General features: G+C 36.6%; 1 protein-coding gene across 5 annotated transcripts in view; it reads left to right on the top strand.

The window, feature by feature from the left end:
- CLCN3 (chloride voltage-gated channel 3) overlaps positions 1–18,417 on the top strand; it is a 106,799-nt gene that overhangs the window by 56,737 nt on the left and 31,645 nt on the right. For all 5 annotated transcript variants that reach the window (XM_027837424.1, XM_027837423.1, XM_027837426.1 and 2 more), the window contains 2 exons: positions 16,344–16,501; positions 17,960–18,059. In XM_027837424.1, the coding sequence (XP_027693225.1) occupies positions 16,344–16,501; positions 17,960–18,059 (258 nt within the window). The remainder of the gene's footprint in view (positions 1–16,343; positions 16,502–17,959; positions 18,060–18,417) is intronic.

The following is an 18,417-nucleotide window of genomic DNA, read 5'->3' as shown; positions in this document are numbered from 1 at the left end:
TGTATATAGGTTGCTTTGAATACATTTGTTTGCATGTTGTGTCCTCCATGAGATTGTAAGCTCTTTGAGGGTAGGGACTGTCTTCTACAAACTTTTGTATCCCCAGCACTTAGGCCAATGCCTGGCACATAGTACACACTTAATAAACGTTTGTTTATTGATTGATATCTTGTGACTCAAAAGAAGAATCTTGAATTTTCCAAGTTTTGACAGATGTTAGAAGTCATCTAGCATAGAAGTGTCCAACTCTCACCATAACAAGTTAAAATGTAGTTGGGAAATGTTTAACAAAATAAATAAAAAGATAATACAATTTCGATAATGTTGATTTGCAGGGTGTGTGTGTGTGTGACATTTGGGGTTAAGTGACTTGCTCAGGGTCACACAGCTAGTTAAATGTCAAGTATCTAAGGTCGAATTTGAGCTCAGGTCCTCCTAATTCTAAGGCTGGAGCTCTATCCACTGTACCACTTTTCTAAGTGAATATGTTGCCTGCAAGGATCCCTTTCTATTTGAATGACTTTGATCTAGTCTATTCAATTCATTTTTGACTAAGCTTCTAGAGAATCAAGATCACATCTTTTTTTTTTTTTTTTGGCTAGACAATGGGGGTAAGTGTCTTGCCCAGGGTCACACAGCTAGTAAGTGTCAAGTGCCTCAGGTTGGATTTGAACTCAGGTCCGGGAAGAGTTCAATTGGATTCCCATCTACCAAGGGGAGGAAATTATAAGATACTATTACAATGAATGGTTCTTGCCAAATGTAGGCCATCTTTAATTTTTTTCTACCTGTTGAAGGAGTACAAAGGCTTTCAACAGCACCTTTTAAATTTCTGCATCATTCCGTAGTTCAAATTTTGCAGAGTAATACTCACACATAGAGTAGTTCTACATCTATGATAATAGTTCCCTGATCCTATTTTAACATATTGCTAAATTGAAATTATCAATTGAGATGTCTAGTATTTTTCTATTTCCTTATTTTTGTCATTTTGTGTAATACCAAATGATGTTGAAAATACCATTAGGGTATTTTTAATATTTTAATATTTTCATACCTGGTATTTAGCAACCTTTCTTCTTTGAATTAGCTAGATACTTAGCCATACATTTTTATTTAGAGGGTTTTAGCATAAGCATTGATAGTTTAATGTTACTGTTTATGTGATACTTTGTTAAAAATATTTAGACTTATTTTTTCTGTGATTTGTGTCTAGGCTTATCATTCTTGCTTTCATTTTCCTCTAGACTTGGCTCTTTTGCAGTGATTAAATGAACATAGAGTTTTTTATATGACCAAACATGTATGTCTTCCAGGTTAAAAAGTTTTCCGTGTAATTAAAACTGCCTTTCTATATGGAAGTTTCAGGCATTAATCTCTTGTTATGTTTGTGGGAATTACATGTTAAATAGCTTTAAAGATTGAAATATCAGGTACTAAGAAAATGTAATTAAGGTGCCTCAGCAGTTCTGTAGATTCCTTGGAATCATGATTGATTAAAAAAAATCTTTTTTTCATTTGCAAAAATCCTCTCTCATCTCTCTCCTTTCCCTCCTCCCCCCATTGTGAATAAGAGAAAAACAAAACTTCAGGCTTTAGTCTAGCAAAACAAAATTTCTACAGTGGCCATGTCTAAAAGAATATACATATACATACATAATACACATTTTTTGGTGTATGTATGTATCTCATTCTATACTCTGAATCTTTACTGCTGTATCAGAGATGTGTAGCATCTCTGTAGTCCTTGTATATATGTATATGTAGTCCTTATATGATATGTAAACCATATCAGTAGTTCTCTGAAATTGTGGTTAGTTATTATGCTGATCAGAGTTCCTATGTTGTTACAGTTGTTTCCTTTACAGTGTTATTCTCATTGTATAAATTATTCTCCTAATTTTATTCACTACACTTGGCATCAGTTCATAGAAATCTCCCTAGCTTTCTTGGAATACGGTACAATAATACAATAGCATTCCATCACATTTATATACTATAACTTTGCAGTTATTCCCTACTTGATGGGCACACTTTCATCATATGCTGTTATAATAGGTGCTAAATTGTACAAGTAAGATATTTAGAATTTAGGCTGCTTGGATAAGCTTAGTTTCACTGGCAAGCTGAGAGATTTCGTTGTTTACTTTCTCTTCCAAGTCCCTTTTAATGTGTAGCTATAAATATTTTGGTACATTTTTAGTTTGAGTTTGTTTTATTTAGAAATAATTCGTCCTTTTATATACACTCCATTTTATTCACTCTTCTTCCTTTTTTCCTTTTTCTCTTATTTCCCTGTTGAAGGAAATATATTACTTTACTCCACCTTGTATGGGTATATTCTTCCCTCCTTTGACCAGTATGGAGTGAGGTTCAAGTGTCAGCTGTTCTCCTTATGCCTTTCTGCTTATTTGTTTAGACCAGGGGTAGGGAACTTGCAGCCTCGAGGCCCTTAAGGGCAGCCCTTTGACTGAGTCCAAACTTCACAGAACAGATCCCCTTAATAAAAGAATTTGTTCTGTAAAACTTGGACTCAGTCAAAAGGCCACACCCAAGGACCTAGAAAGGACACATTTACTTGTGTCCCCAAGTTTTATGAGATAATTTTCCCTAATCTTCCTTTTCCTTCTTCCCATTTCCCACCGTATTGTTCTTCTGCCTTTTCATTCTTTTAAAAATTATCAAGATATATCAGAACCACTCCCATTTTTTCTATCTAATTAGACTCCATCTATGACCCCTGATGATGAATTATTTCAGAGGAGACACATCATCTTCCCACATTAGAATGTAAATAGTTTATCCTTGTTTAGTTCTTTATTGCTTTGTGTTTGTGTTTACCTATTTATGTTTCTCTTAACTTCTGCTTTTGATATTCAAATCTCTGTTCTTTTCATTAGGAATGCTTAGAAGTCCTGTATTTCATTAAGGGTCCATTTTTTCCCTTGTGGTATTATATTGTTTTGCTGGGTAGGTTATTCTTAGCTGTAAACCTACACACACACACACACACACACACACACACACACACACACATATAAAATTATATAGGTTTATAGCCAAGAATATATATGTACATATATACATATGTGTGTGTATATATGTGCATTTATATCCTTTGCCTTCTGGAATATTGTATAACTCCTTTATACTTGTGGTCACTAAAGCGTGTGTGCTCCTGACTGTGGCTTCTTGGTACTTGAATTCTTTTCTTTCTGACTGCTTGTAGTATTTTTTTTTTTTTTTTAACCTGGAAGTCTTGGATTTTGGCTGTTGTGTTCCTGGGAATTTTCATTTTGAGGCTGCTTTCAGGAGGTGACTGGTAGATTGTTTTTCTTTCCATTTTGGCTTTTGTTTCTAAGAGATGTAGGCAATTTAAAATTCTTTTGAAATATGATATCTATACCCTTTTTTTGGTGATGGCATTCAAGTAGTCTAATGATTCTTAAATTTTTTCTCCTCAATCTGTTTTCCAAGTCAGTTTGTTTTTTTTTTGCTATGAGATACCTGATATTTTATTTTTTTCAGTCTTTTGACTTTGTGTTAATATTTCTTATTGTCTCATTGAGTTATTGGTTTATAATGACTAATATCCATTCTAACATTTGTTTGTTGCTCAAGCAAAAGTTTGTACAAAATTTTGTGCCAAGCTAGTAATTATTTCTTTTCCAATTTTTTCTCCTATAGTTCTCATTTCTTTTCCACGTTTTTCACTCCAGCATTCTTATTTCATTGATAAAAACATTTTTAAAATTAAGAAAAAAAATTAAAAAACTAATTGCTTCATCTCTCCCAGGAATTCTAGTTGAAATTGTGCCCAAGCAATGTTTTTCTTTGAGGTTTTGCATACCTATACATATACATGTACATGTATATATGGATGTTATGTATTTTAACACATAAAGGGATCTGTAATTTGGTTAGTGTGGATTGGATACTTTCTGCTGATTGAGATTGCAGTGCCTTCATGACTCAGTGTAATAGGCTTTGTGGATGAAATATTCATTGCTGCTTAGCCAGCATAATGAAGAACTAGAAGATTATTTTGCAAGGTTGGTTCTCAGATAGCAGACATACATGTAGTTTATCATTGGAGTAATAGCAGCCTCTTTCTAGTAGAAACAGGCAGAGGGAGTGTTCCACTGGGGTAACCTCCACAGCCTTGGAGTCCTGTCCACATAATGTTAAGGCATTGGAATAGGACTTTAGTAGAAAGCTCCTCTAACCCCTATAAAAAGGAGCTTTTGTAAGAAGCTAAAATGAATTTTGCATTTTATTGGGAAGGAAAGTTCCCAGAGGCTACAAGAAGTCTAACACTGGTTCATGTCCTAAAAGTCAATGAATATCTCACAAAACTATTGTCTGTGATTTTATTACAATTATTTACAGGCAGATAGGCCTGTCTTGGCTAAGCATACAGAGTAGAGGAAAGGCCCTGGTCAAGGACACAGGGACAGGACAGCCTATTTTTGGTCCCCTGCTACATCATTCACACATCTTCCAAATTGATATTTTTAAAGAACAGATCCAATCATTACTCCCTGATTCAAGAAGCTCTTGTCATACCTAATTGCATCCAGGTTAAATACAAACTTCTGTGGTATTTGAAATCCTTCATAATATGGCTCTAGCCTTTCTTTCTTAGCTTGCTGCACTTATTCCCTGTTAACACATTCTATGTTCCAAGCAACTGGCCACCTTGCTTTTTTGTCTCCTGTTTGACTATTTTTGCACATCCCTTCTACTTATTGAATACCTAGTGTCTTTCAAGCTTGTGCTTAAGTGCCACTTACTTCTACTGAATGCCTTTCCTGCTCCCTTCTCTTCCCCTCTCCCCCTATTTCTTGTATCCTGGAAAGTTTCTTTGTATGTATTTTGTATTTACTAGCTATGTTTATGGCCATTTTTTGTCTCATTTCTTATTAAGCCTTAATCACTGAATGGGTGCTGCCTCAGTCAAACTGAGACCTGTGAAAGATCCTGCACCTTCTCCAGTTGTTCTGATCCATATCTGGCCACTATCCTTGTTGGCTCTGGAGGAGAAAGTGAGGCTGGAGACTTTGCACAATCCTTGCTCACTTAAATCCAATTCACTTGCATGTCATGGCATCACCTCCCTGATGTCATGGTCCTCTTAGAGAACAAGGGACAAACAGCAGCAGTATTCGCAGCACCTAGCTGGGAGTAGGGAGAAGGGATATGTAAAGACTTAGTAGGAGGTGGCACCTGGATTTAATAAATGCTTGTGGAATGAATAAAAGAAGGAAGGAGGACCTGACACTTACACCTAGTCTTGAAGGAAGAAAAAGATTTTATCAAGTAGATGAGGAAAAAATGCATGGTGGAGGGAAGGGTTTGGACTGCTTTTTCAGTTGTGTAGAGGAGAAAGTTTTACATTATGTTGGGGGAATGGAGTAGCTAGTAGTCTAGTTGGGATGGGACTCAGTGTATGCAGGGGAATATTATGAAATAAGGGTGGGTTGGAGAGGGATTATAGAGGACTTTAAATGCCAGGTTGAGGAGTTTGTATTTTGTACTAGAGGCATAGGAAACCATCTGAAGGGTTTTGAGTAGTGAAGAAACATCAAATCTTAGAATCTTTGTATAGGGAGGTTTTGGACACAACTGGAACAACTGAACCATAACAAAAAAATAGGATGGATTGGAGAGGAAAGACACTGGAGGCAAGAAAAACCATTTGGAAGGTTTTTTTAAAAATCATTTTAATTCAGTAGCCTTTTTTTAAGGGAACTGTGTTAGTCACTGAGGATACAAATACAAAGTCTCTGCCTTCTAGGAGCTTACCTCTTAACTGTAGGTGAGTGTAATGAGAGGTGATAAAGATTTAAAGTGGGTTTGTGCACTGTGAATAGGAAGGAAGAAACTGTAGCTACAGGAAGGATGAGGGATATGAAAGTAATAACAGTAGAACAAATATAATTGATTTTTGTCCATTCTTTTTTCAAATAGATTAAAAAAAAAAGTTAGCCTGGTACAAGTTAAGTATTTACCTCAGCATAGTGTAAAGGGTATAGTATAAGGTGTGTACTCCCCCTTTAGATTTCTCTCTCTCTCTCTCTCTCTCTCTCTCTCTCTCTCTCTCTCTCCCCCTCCTACATCCCTCCCTCCCTCCCTCACTGTCTCCCTTTCTCCTCCTTCCCCTTTCTCTCCCCTTTTCCTTCTCCTTTCCCTGCTTTAGTAAACATAATACTGTTTGAAACCTGCTGTATTTGGGAAGTCTAGGTACTTTATGTGCTGAAGAGATAAAATTTCTGTACTGCAACAATAAGATAGATTTTCTTTTTTCTTCCTTTGGAGTATTCATTTTTCCGTGTTTGACAGAACAGTGATGGTATGTGGAATTATATCACTTAAGACATTTTTACAAATAACATAGTTGTCAGACAAGCTGAATTTTAACATAACTTTGCTTAAAAAGGTACTGAAACAATTTCCTCTCTTCTCCTTCAGTGGAAATTATTTGTTAGATAGTATGTACAATTGCCTAAGTCCCTAAATAAAAGAAAAATAAAATAGATAACATAGATTTTTGATTGTTTTTTGGATTTTGTTAAATGCTGATTTTCATAACCTTTCTGTATCTCAGTGACTCAATTAAATTCAACAAACACTAAGCTAATAATAGTAAAAGTTATTAATTATTAATGTAGTTATTAGGTGGCAAATATGTGGTACAGTGAATAGAACACTGGATTGGGAGTCAGGAAGAGCTTGAGTTCAAATGTGGCCTCAGATGCTTCCTGGCTTTTTTACTCTGGGCAAGTTAATTAACCTCAGCCTGCCTTAGTTTCCTCATAGATAAAATGGGGATAATAATAGCATTTCCCTGCGAGAGTTGTTGTGAGGATCAAATGAGATAACACGTTTGCATCCTTTGCTTTGTAAATCTTAAAGTGCTGTATAAATGCACTGTTGTTATTAAACATTTACTGTGTTGTGGAAAAGTCTGTATTAGATGCTTTTATGCTAGTGATACAAAACCAAAAATAATAGTGCCTGCCTTCTAGGTTCTTATATTTTGATGGAGGTAGGAATACCACATATATACAGATATATAAATACTAAGTAATTTGCAGAGGGAGGGTATAAGGGGAGTAGGGAGAAGGGATATGTAAAGACTTAGTAGGAGGTGGCACCTGAAGCCTTGAAGAATTCTGCAGTCTGTCTGTGGCTGTCACCCTGGCCATATTGCTGTTGGGCCCAGTGCTGGCTGTCTTTTCCCTATCTAGAAGGGCATCCTTCAGACTGGACCTCCAAAAATTATTCCCCTCGTCCCTTTGGGAGTTAATCTTCACTGTTTTGGAACTCCTTCCCTGAAACTGAGCTGGGTGGTCTTGATTGGTGAGAGAATGCATTAAGCTAGTCCACAGTGTCTAGTGGGCCCTAGATCAGGCCATGCTCCACACTCCATCTAGACTTCTGGTAAACTTGTCATTATCCATTTGTGTCTGTGCCAACACTCCTGATCAAATCCTTACTACCATTGCTTCTGGAAAGATTCTGTACATTGATCAGTCCAACATTCCTCTGACTCCCTCGGGTTTATACTCCGTTTCTTGGTCACCATTTTCTACTATATATTATCCTTTCTTATTAGAATGTAACTTCCTTCTCATTTGCTCTCCTTTCCCTTCCCCTTTTCCCATATACATTCAGTTAAATATTATTTATTATGTGTCCGTGCCATCTTTCACATTCATCCTCTTTTCTACATTCGTATTGCCACTACCCTAATTCAGGGATTTGGATTATTGTAATTTCCTCCTATTTTTTTTTTCTTTTTGTTGAGGCAATCGGGGTTAAGTGACTTGCCCAGGGTCACACAACTAGTAAGTGTCAAGTGTCTGAGCCCAGATTTGAACTCAGGTCCTCCTGATTCCAGAGCAGGTGCTGTATCCACTGAGCCACCTAGCTGCCCCAATTTCCTCCTAATTTGACATCACTCTTGGATCTATCTTCTACCCAACTGCCAGTCTGCTCAAGAAGTTTCAGTGGCTTCCAGTTGCCTTTAGGATAAAATACAAATTCTTCTTTGGGGCATTAAAGACCTTCACAGCCTGGCCCAGTTTTCCTTCTCTTACCAGATTTATTTCATGTTAATCTTCCTCATGCACTTCCTGGCCTACCTAAATTAGCCTCCTTATTTGGTGTATGTGACATTTCTATCGTTTGCTTCTGTGCCTCTGCACATGCTATTGTGTAAAGTGCCTGAAATGCTTTTCCTCCTAAACTCTTGTCTCTTGGAATCCTCAGCTTCTTTACAAGGCTCAGCTCACATTCCACCTCTGAAATGAGGCCTTTCTTCCTTTCCCCAATTGTTAATGCTTCCCCAAACCAAATTACTTTGTATGTATTGTGTATTTGCTTATATGTCTATGTGTTGTTTCCCCCAGCAGAATGTGTTACTCTTCAGGGCTAGAATTGTTTTAATTGGTTTTTATATGCCAAGGACCTTTGGACAGCACACGGTTGGCTCTTAACAAATGTTGATTGAATTAACTTGAGGTACTATGTGGGACGTCTTCCAGAGGGAAATATCCCACTTCGTAGATGACAGTGTAACCAAAGTAGGGCTGACTACATAGATTTGGGAGTCATTTGCACAGAGATAATTACACTCTGAAGCTGATGAGACCACTGAGACCAGATGTAGAGAGAAAGGAAAGGGCCCAGAATAAAGTCTAGTAACAAGAATAGTAATTTGTTGGAGTTACAGCTGTTTGGTAGGAATGAAGACTAAATTATATTATAGATTATGTTCTTCTAGACCAGGGGCGGGGAACCTGCAGCCTCAAGGCCACATGTGGCCCTCTAGGTCCTCAAAACTGAATTCGAACTTCACACAACAAATCCCCTTAGTAAAAGGATTTGTTTTATAAAACTTGGACTCAGTCAAAAGGCCACACCCGAGGATCTAGAAGGTCACAGATTCCCCCCCTCTGTTTTAGACTATCACACCTGTCCTAACCTCCCTTTTCTTCCTTCCCAGTCTTGGCCCTATAGTTAACCAGTCCAGCTCTTTACTACTTTTTGCTCTTGAATCCCTTCCACAGTTACTAAATGATCTAATTGCCAAATCTAATGGCATTTTTCTCAATTCTTATCTCAAAAGATGTAGAGAAGGCTTATACTAAGTTTGTATTCCCTTCCCTGGTCACCATTTTCCTCTGTGTTTTGTCCTTTCTTATTAGAATGTAAGTTCCTTCTCTACCTCTTTTGGCACCATTGACTAACCTTTTTTCCACGACATTCTCTCCTTTCTGAATTTTTGTGACACTGTTCACTCCTGGTTTTCCTTCTACCTGTCTGACCACTCCTCCTGAATCTTCTTTAGTGAATCTTCATCGAAGTCATGTCCATTAACTGTGGATGTTTCACAAAGGTTTGTCCTTGGTCGTCTTCTCTTCTCTCTTTATACCAGGGGATCTTAACCTTTTGTGTGTCCTGCACCCTTTTGGCAATCTCCTGAAGCCTAATGGTCCCTTCTCAAAATAACATTTCAAAATCTGTTAACACATAGGATTTATGTAAGTAGTACATAGGATTTACACAGGAAACCAAGTACTGTTGAAATAAAAAATTCTTTACCTACCTGAGTCCACAAATCCCTTGGGAGTCCCATAAGATGGACAGTGAAGAGCCTCTGCTCTTGCTTTTTGATCTCATTACCTCCTGTGAATTCAGTTATCACCTCTATGCAGATGATTCTCATATCTATTTATCCAGACTTAAACTTTCTTATGACTTTTGAACTTTGGATCAGTACTTGACTGGACATTTTGAACTGGATGTCATGTAGATGTCTTAAATATAGCATGTCCAAAAAAAGAACTCATTATTTTCCCTTCTTCACAACTTCCCTATTACTGTTGAAGGGTTCCAGATACCTAACTCAGAGGTGTCAAACACCAGGAGCACATTCAGCTCACAACACTTCCAAGTGTAGTCTAATTAAAATGTAATTGGGAAATATGCAATAAAATAAAAATACAATAAAACATAGATAATGTTAATATGTGATTTTCTAAGTTATTATGTGGCTTGCAGGGATCCTTGTGTATGGTTTAGTTGCCCCAGTTTCTTTTTGAGTTTGATACTAATGAGGTTTTGGGGTGCTGGGACCTTGAAAATGCCAAGGAAGACCCGCTTGGAATGAATTTACACATGCAAGCCTTTTCAGACAAGTGGTCAAAAGTTTATTGTAACACTTTAGCAAAAGCGGGCATGGGTCCTTACCTGCAAGAACCTGCGAGCAACTGAGGATGGTGCTGGGGTTTATATGAAAAAGGGGCATGGGAAAGGAATGCCAGGGATACTAATTAGGCAATCTGTGGGGTCCAGGTGTCTTTGGGAGTTATGGTTGGGAGAGTGTAGGGAGTATACCAGACATTAAGGGGCTTGTCAGAGGAATGGGGGATCTGGCGCTGAGAGAGAGAGTCCTTGGGCCATCCAGGGACAAAAAACCTTGGGCCAGGCACCCCTCTGTCTGTTCTGATAAGAGAATGTGTTTTGCATCAAGAGAAAATTTTCTCACAGGATAGAGGTTTACTGAGAAATTAGGAGGCTTCCAGAGACATGATCTTATAACTGGGACCGAAACACCCCATCATTACCACTGACCTAGCTGACATTTTTGGTACAATTAGAAGGAATGAATATAGAGACTCGCGATATCTCCAGTATAAAGGTTAGGGTCACAAAAGGTAAATTTATCCAACAGCAGAGATAATTTTCTTCCATCAGATTCATGTTAATCAAATTAAAAAGAGACATAAAAACAGGGGGCCATATTCTCACCAAAGGTATTCACTGTTAGGGAATTTGCAAGAGGAATAACCAGACAATGAAGACTACCAGTTGCTTGCTATTTGCAGATGACTTTATAATGGAGACATATTTTGATTCTCTATATTTATTCCTTCTGATTGTACCAAAATTGTCAGCTTTAGTAAACTTTAATACATCTGAAAATTTTAGCACTGTACTAATAGTTTAATTCATCAGATTTATTCTTTTTTTCTTTGTTAAGAGAGTTTGTGAAATTCCTGAGCTTTTTTTGAAGTTGAAGTTATTAGAAGACAAAAAAACCTTTTGTAATTTTAAGTATTTGAATCTTATAAACACTTAGAATGAATGTTGTACATAAATAAACATTGATTGGATAGTTATTAGCCCCTTAAAGCTCTGCCCTTGGCAAGGTAAGATACTTCTTTTGTTCTTGAAATGTAATTGGTGATAAGAGTCAAATCTGCCTCATCTCAGAAAGTGTAAATGACTCCTGGGCAAATAAGAACTTTTCTTCTCAGTAGAGAAAACAATTTAGTTATTAAATAATTAATTATTAATACTTCATTGTTTTAGTGGATTTATGATCTCTTCAGATGGCTATGCTCTCTATCATACAGACCGTAACTCATTCATCTCTTCTCATTTTCTGTGATTCTTGTCGATATATGGTCTTCCGTAGGTCTTATAGAGGACCAACCCAATGTGGTGGAGGCTACCTTATAGGTCTTTTTACATTTACTAGGTATTATCCCAATCTTGCTTCTCTTTCTACATGACCAGTCCATTTCATTGTGTAATCATATTTCTTTGATGATACCCCTTTTATTTAAGTCTTGTGTCTAGGTCATCATTGGAAATATATTGAAAGCTATCCATTTCTAATTATCTGTTGATATAGTACCCTATTTAGTCAGTTATTAAATTGTTTTAAAAATGAACAACTTAGTTATTTAGGTGTTGGCTCTTTAATAAAAAACTTATTTTGGCAATGTAATACTATAAATATTATAAGCAAAATAGATGGTCAGATGGTAGACTATATTACTGATAGTACATCTGATTTGCTTCCTTTAATCCCACTCACAAGGAAACGAATTTTCTTATCTTGGCAAACATTACTGGTAAGACTATCCTGTAATTTCTTGATATTTTTATCTCAGATGTTCTGGGAAGAAGCATTTTCAGCTGCTGTGCACCCTTTCAACAGTAGCAAAATTGTTTAGGATCATAGTGAGAATTTGCTCCCTTTCTGTCAGTTCAGTCTCTGGCAGTAAATATAACTGTTATGTTTGACTGATCAGATGATCTTTTAACTAAGCTTCAGTGTACTATTCAATCTTTGTAGTAATTTATGTAGCTGTTTACACGGCCATTAATATGAAATAAATTTGGATAAAAGAAATAGGCTGAGGATTCTTAAGGTTTTTTTTTCATGGCCCTCTTTGACAGTCTCATGAAGCTTGTTGATCACTTTCTGAGAATACTGTTTTCAAGTATATTGAAAAAATATGTAGAATTACAAAGGAAACTACTTATATTGAAATACAATTATTAAAATATTTGTAAAATGCACCAGTTTACAGGCTTCAGGTTGAGAGCCTCTTATCTAAGTTTAAGGGGCTCTTTTAGCAAAAATATCAGTCTTTTTCACTATCTGAAATTGTGTATAAATTAAACATTCAGGGGACTGAATCAAGGGGAGTGGTGGCAGTTTCCAGACTTCTCAAATCACAAACTGCGAAGACAACTTAGAAAGTCAGTAGGAAAGGTCTGTGACTACGGTGAAAGAGAAACTGGTGAGAAAGAAACTCGGTCCCAGCCCCAGTCCCAGCGCAGCCCCCAGGAAGGCGGCTGCTTCTGGAGCTTTTGGCCCACAGACAGAGGGGGAATTGAGTGACTGATCAGAGGGGGATTGCAGGGATCTCTTTACTGGGGCTGAGGCAGGAACCTCTTGCTTTGCCTGTCCTTGGATCTAGGTTGCAGTTCTGGGTGGTGGTCCTGGGGTGAGGAGGAGTGCTAGCATGGTGGACCTTGTGGCAGCAGTGGAGAGGGAATCCTCCTCACAGTTCCAAGGCAGAAAAGAGTGCTTGTGGTTACTCATGGACCAGAGCACAGGCCAAGAAAGGAGTAAACACGTCACCTTTGATCTCTGAAGCTTGGGACAGTACACTCTCCACACTGGTTGTATGTTTTGATCTTCTTTGTCACCAAAGTAGGCTTCTATGATGTGCCTTTTTTTTTTTTTGCACAGTTTACTCTTGATCCCATCCAGTTACTTGAGTTTTAAACTCTTTGTTAATGTAGGGGTCTGCTTCCAGTGTGGAGAGTGTACTGTCCCAAGCTTCAGGGGTTTTGTGCAGCTGTTTTCAGAGATACTTCTAGAGACCTGTAAATTTTCAGTTCTTCCAAGGTGGTATGATGAGGGGCAAGATGTTTCCTGTCCACCACCACAACAAGCTCCACTGCACCAGAGCTCCTCGCCCTAGTACCGCCCCTCAGAACTGTGACCCAGCTCCAAGAGAGAGCTCAAGACAGTCACTGCTTTCCCTCTGCCATCTTCCCTACCGACTTTTCTAAGTTGTTTTTGCAGTTTGTGATTTGAGAAGTCTGGAAACCGCCACCACTCCCCTTGATTCAGTCTCCTGAGGCCTGCTCTAGGTTGTCTGAGACCTGGTCTTTGCCTGCGGGCCCACACTGAACTGCGCTCCTCTCCCGGCCTGGAGTAACAGACCTTCCAATCAACCATCCAGGTTGTTTTAAGTTGGAAATTTTAATTGTTTCACTCTGTCTTTCTGTGGGTTCTGCTGCTCTAGAATTTGTTTAGGGCCATTTTTTCCAGGAATTTGAAGGGGTTTGGGGGAAAGCTCAAGCAAGTCACTGCTTTTACTCTGCCATCTTTGCTCCGCCCTCAATATAAACATTTTCTAAGACAGTAATATGTAGAGTGCCATATAGTGTGTGTGTGTGTGTGTGTGTGTGTGTAGGTATTAATACTTCTTGAAAAACTGGAAAGTAATTTGGTAGAAAATAGATTTAGAATGCCATGTTATACCACATTCCACAATAAATTCTAGTTGGCCATATGACTTAAATATATAAAACCATGAAATCATTAGAGGAGAATGGAAGGAAGCATTTTTCTCTTGTCCTTAGGGGCAGGATTTATAACCAAATAAAGAATAAAGGGGATCATAACATAAATTTTTTTGGCCTTGCATACGGTGGGAGTTTAAATGTTTGTTGAATTGCCATTTAAACTCTTTCCAACCTCTTCAGTTACATAAAAGTTAAAAGCTTTTGAACAAACATAATCGATGAAGCTAGAATAAGAAGAGAAACTTGATGGAGTGTGAGGGAGATCTCTTTATTAAAAATATTTTCTAAAAGTCTGATGCTTAAGATTCAGAGGGAATTGACACAGATATATAAGGCCAAGAGCCATTCCTCAGTATATAAGTGGTCAAAGGACCAGATGCTGTCTGAAACCAGACAAGTTTTTAAAAGAGGAATTACAGCCTATCCACAACTCTATGAAATATGCTCTAAATAACTCATAATAATCAAAATGCAAAATAAAATATCTCTGTGCTTTTACTTGACACCCATCAAAGTGGCAAAGATGATAAAAAATGGAAATAGTGTTGGAGCATCTGTGAATTGTTTCAGTTGTTTTTTTAAAACTATTTGAAATTGTTGAGAAAATGATTAAATTCTTCATATCCTTCAACCTAGTGATCCCATTACTGGACTTAAGGAAGTCAAAGACAGAAAGAAAAGTGCTTTAAATAGCAAAATTTTCATAATAACATCATATGCGATAACGTAAGCTTGGAAATAAATTGGGTACTCATTGACTGGGGAATAGCTGAATAAATTGTGATTTATTAATGTAATGGAATATTATTGTGCCCTAGTCTGTAATAAACAGTAACTGTGAAGAACTCAGAGAAACAGACTTCTAAACAGAGCCAAGGAAGTTAGATCAAGAGAATGGTATGCACAGTAATCAAGAGGCCTGCTAATGAAACATACTTCCCTCCTATCAGTAGCACAGGGAGGTAAAATACAAGTGCAGAATGTTGAATACGTTGTAAGATAGTATTACTGTTAATTTTGATTTTTAAAAACTTTTTCTTTGTTACAAAGGAGAATTATCTAATGTTTAGGTTGTCTTAGGAAGTGAAAGTAATAAAAAAAAACAAAAGAATCAATACAGTAATTTTAAGAAGTAAGTAGTACTGATACTGATACGAGTTTGATATTAAAAGTCTTAAAGGATGCCAAAACCCAGTTGTGTATCTGTTATACATCTATTTTTGTCTCACTTACAGTGGGAAAAAAAGCAAAAAATCATTTAAATGAATTACAGTTTGACATTCTATGTATATAGAAATCATATGGTAATTTTGCTAGTTTTTCCAATCTATTTAAAAGTATAAAAGTGAGAAAGATATATATTAGAAGCGTTCAGAAGTGGGGAAAATTACACATTCATATACATATTGACCTACCACTTTTCCTTATGGGCCACATAGATAAAAGATAGAATCTGAGATGTAGGAAAGAAGGGAATTTTGCTACCAGCTCACCAACAGGAAGGATCACATCTAGCTAGATTGACTAAAATTTTACCAAACATCCTTTGTGGATTCCTGTCTCTATAATTTTGCTTATGCTGTTTCCACTTTTGTAGTACATTTTCCCTCTCTTATTCTGCATAAGAATATTCTGTATCCTTTAAGACTTAGCACAAACACTACTTTTTTCTTGGTTTTCCTTGGTCCACCCTTAGCACACTGAGCTCTTATCCTCCTTCGGTAGGCAGTTATTATCTGTATCCCTTTTGGAACACTTACTATTTTATTGCGTTGTGATATTGGGTACCCTTAAAATTAGTTTTTCTCACCTTCCCAACTGGATTATAAGTTCCTTAAGTACATTAATCATCTCATACATCTTTATATCCCTTATATTGCTCCTTAATAAATTCTAAATTCAAAGTACTTTGAATTCTGAGTGGATTTCCAATGTAAAACATACATATATACATTTTTACATGAGGGAGATTGTGCTGTCAACTCTTACTAGAAGACATTGATCATTTTTTCGTTGTGGGGTTGGATTTTAATCTAACCTATCTTTAATCTAATCTATCTTATCAGTGTTTTAAATATTAGAAGGACAAAAGTTGTAATAACCTCAACTAACCAGAGAGGCTACATGGTGTAGTCTATCAAGAACGTCTGGGTTCACCTCTCTGACACAAATTAGTCCTGGACGAGTCCCTTAGCCTGTCAGTTATCCAGGTAACTAAGAATGTAAGTTGCAAAGGAGGTGGCTATCTGCATTGGTTAGGAAGTTTTCTGTGCTAATGAAATCATCAATGTGATCCAACCTTACCCCCTCAAAAAAACCCAAAACACCTCAAAATCTTTTAATACCGCTTTGTTCATGAGTAAGCTCATAAGTATATTTTATAGGTAGTTTATCATCTTTCACAAAACAATTATTTTTCATTCTTTTTTTCTCCTTAGGAACACATTATACAATGACAAATGGAGGCAGCATTAACAGTTCAACACACTTATTGGATCTTCTGGATGAACCCATTCCAGGTGTTGGTACATATGATGACTTCCACACCATTGATTGGGTTAGAGAAAAATGTAAAGACAGAGAAAGGCATAGGCGGGTATGTGATATCTTTTACAATATTGCAAAGTTTTTATTAAAATGTGTTTAAAATGAGCTTACTTTGAATATTTAGTATTATATTTTTAGCTATTGGCCTTGGGCAGCTATATTTTAGCAGGCTGTGACTTTTCTTTTTCTTTCTAACATAAATTTTGTTCATGTTGTGCTGCTGTAATTTTAGGACAAGTTTTTCAAACAAAAATAGTTTTGCATGACACAAAATTCATAGTGAAATCACTTGTGAGGCTAAATTTCACTGATATACTTCTGGCTTTGCTGTTGCTTAATTTTCTGGTCACTCACTTCTAGTAGAGCAAAAGAAGACTGAATTAATTTCTGGCTATAGCAGCACAAATGCCAGTGGTGTTGGTATTCCTTTGAGAGGAGAAAACATGTTTCTCCCTGTTAAAGTAGAGTGGAACATAGACTAGAACATCTTCTTGTAGTTAAACTTCCTTCCTTCCCAAAGAATATAGAAGTTACCTTCCTTCCATCATAGAAAACTTACCATTACGTTGAAATATAAAGAGAAGGTTTTCCGGATCCTTTCTGAAGGTATTGGTATTGTAACTGTTCACATATTTCTACTGGTAGCTTAACAACCAGTCCAGGTTTAATTTTTATTAGCCATTGAGAGCTGGGTGACCTTACGCTTTTATGAGTATTCTATGAAGGTGTCTACATGCCTTATTGCTCTAGTCTAAACTATACTGTTTGTTATATTTGAGGTACTTACAGAACCAGTCAATGCCATCCTCACGTTTTAAATTAGAAAAGACAAATAACATAGACACACATATACATAAGACAATCTCTGGTCCTTCCCAGCTCTAAAATTTTAACTCTAATTAGCTGCAGAAATAAGAAGTAAAGGTATGTATAATTTATCACTTGGGTTGTTTCCAAATATATCCTTTGAATATACTAACAGCCAGTGCAAACCATAGCTATCACTTAAAGGATTTGATTGAGAACAAAAATATTAACACAGAATTTGGTTTCAGTGACACTGCCTATTCAGAGGTTCATGTACTTCTGACTTCACAAACATTTATCAGGTACCAGCTTTGTTCAGGGCACTGTGCTAAGGAGTAGGGGTACAGAGAGGCAAATGAAATAGTCCTTGCCATTTAAGAGCATGTATTGTTCTGAAATATAGATGGCTTAACCTTCATATTTGAAGATAATGTTATTGATGAATGTTTTGCATATGTGCGATGTGCCTGGAAAGATGAGTGTGTGACCCTTCTATATGAGAGAGAGGGAGAACGAGGAGGAGAAGAAGGACAAGAGAGGGAGTGAGAGAGACAGAGAGAGATTGTGTGTGTGTATATGTGTGTGTGTATTCTAGTTGGCAAATTTTGACACTGCGTGCTTGATTTCCATTCTTCTCATTTGTTTTGTTTATAGATGAAAAATCAGATTTTTGTTTTGATTGAAACATTTTTAATTTCAGATCAACAGCAAAAAGAAAGAATCAGCATGGGAAATGACAAAAAGTTTGTATGATGCTTGGTCAGGATGGCTAGTAGTAACACTAACAGGATTGGCATCAGGTAAAAGTATTTTTAAAAAGGCTTTTCTGCATTTTGGAAATAGAAATAATTATTTCCTGACATTTTCATTGACTAATAAATTTTAAAAACATTTTTCTCCTTCAAATCCTTTATTTTCACTGCAATATGAGGAATCAACTGCCAATCATTTAAGTAAAGAGTACCATGTTATTCACATTCTAAAAAAGATACATTTAATATGTATATTATAATTACATGTAAGAATATTCAGTGATACTAATGCAGAAGTCAACTTTAAATCACTGGAATGTTTTTCTTAGGATTTTTATTTTAAAAATCATGGTGTGTACAAAAATCTTTAGTGTATAAAATTCTAATGTCAGCTGTTTTCTCTTTG

Source organism: Vombatus ursinus, unplaced genomic scaffold, assembly GCF_900497805.2.
Source record: "Vombatus ursinus unplaced genomic scaffold, bare-nosed wombat genome assembly UNPS02014821.1, whole genome shotgun sequence".
NCBI lineage: Eukaryota > Metazoa > Chordata > Mammalia > Diprotodontia > Vombatidae > Vombatus > Vombatus ursinus.
The sequence above is the reverse complement of the archived record's forward strand: the minus strand, read 5'-3'. Positions and strand labels throughout refer to the sequence as shown.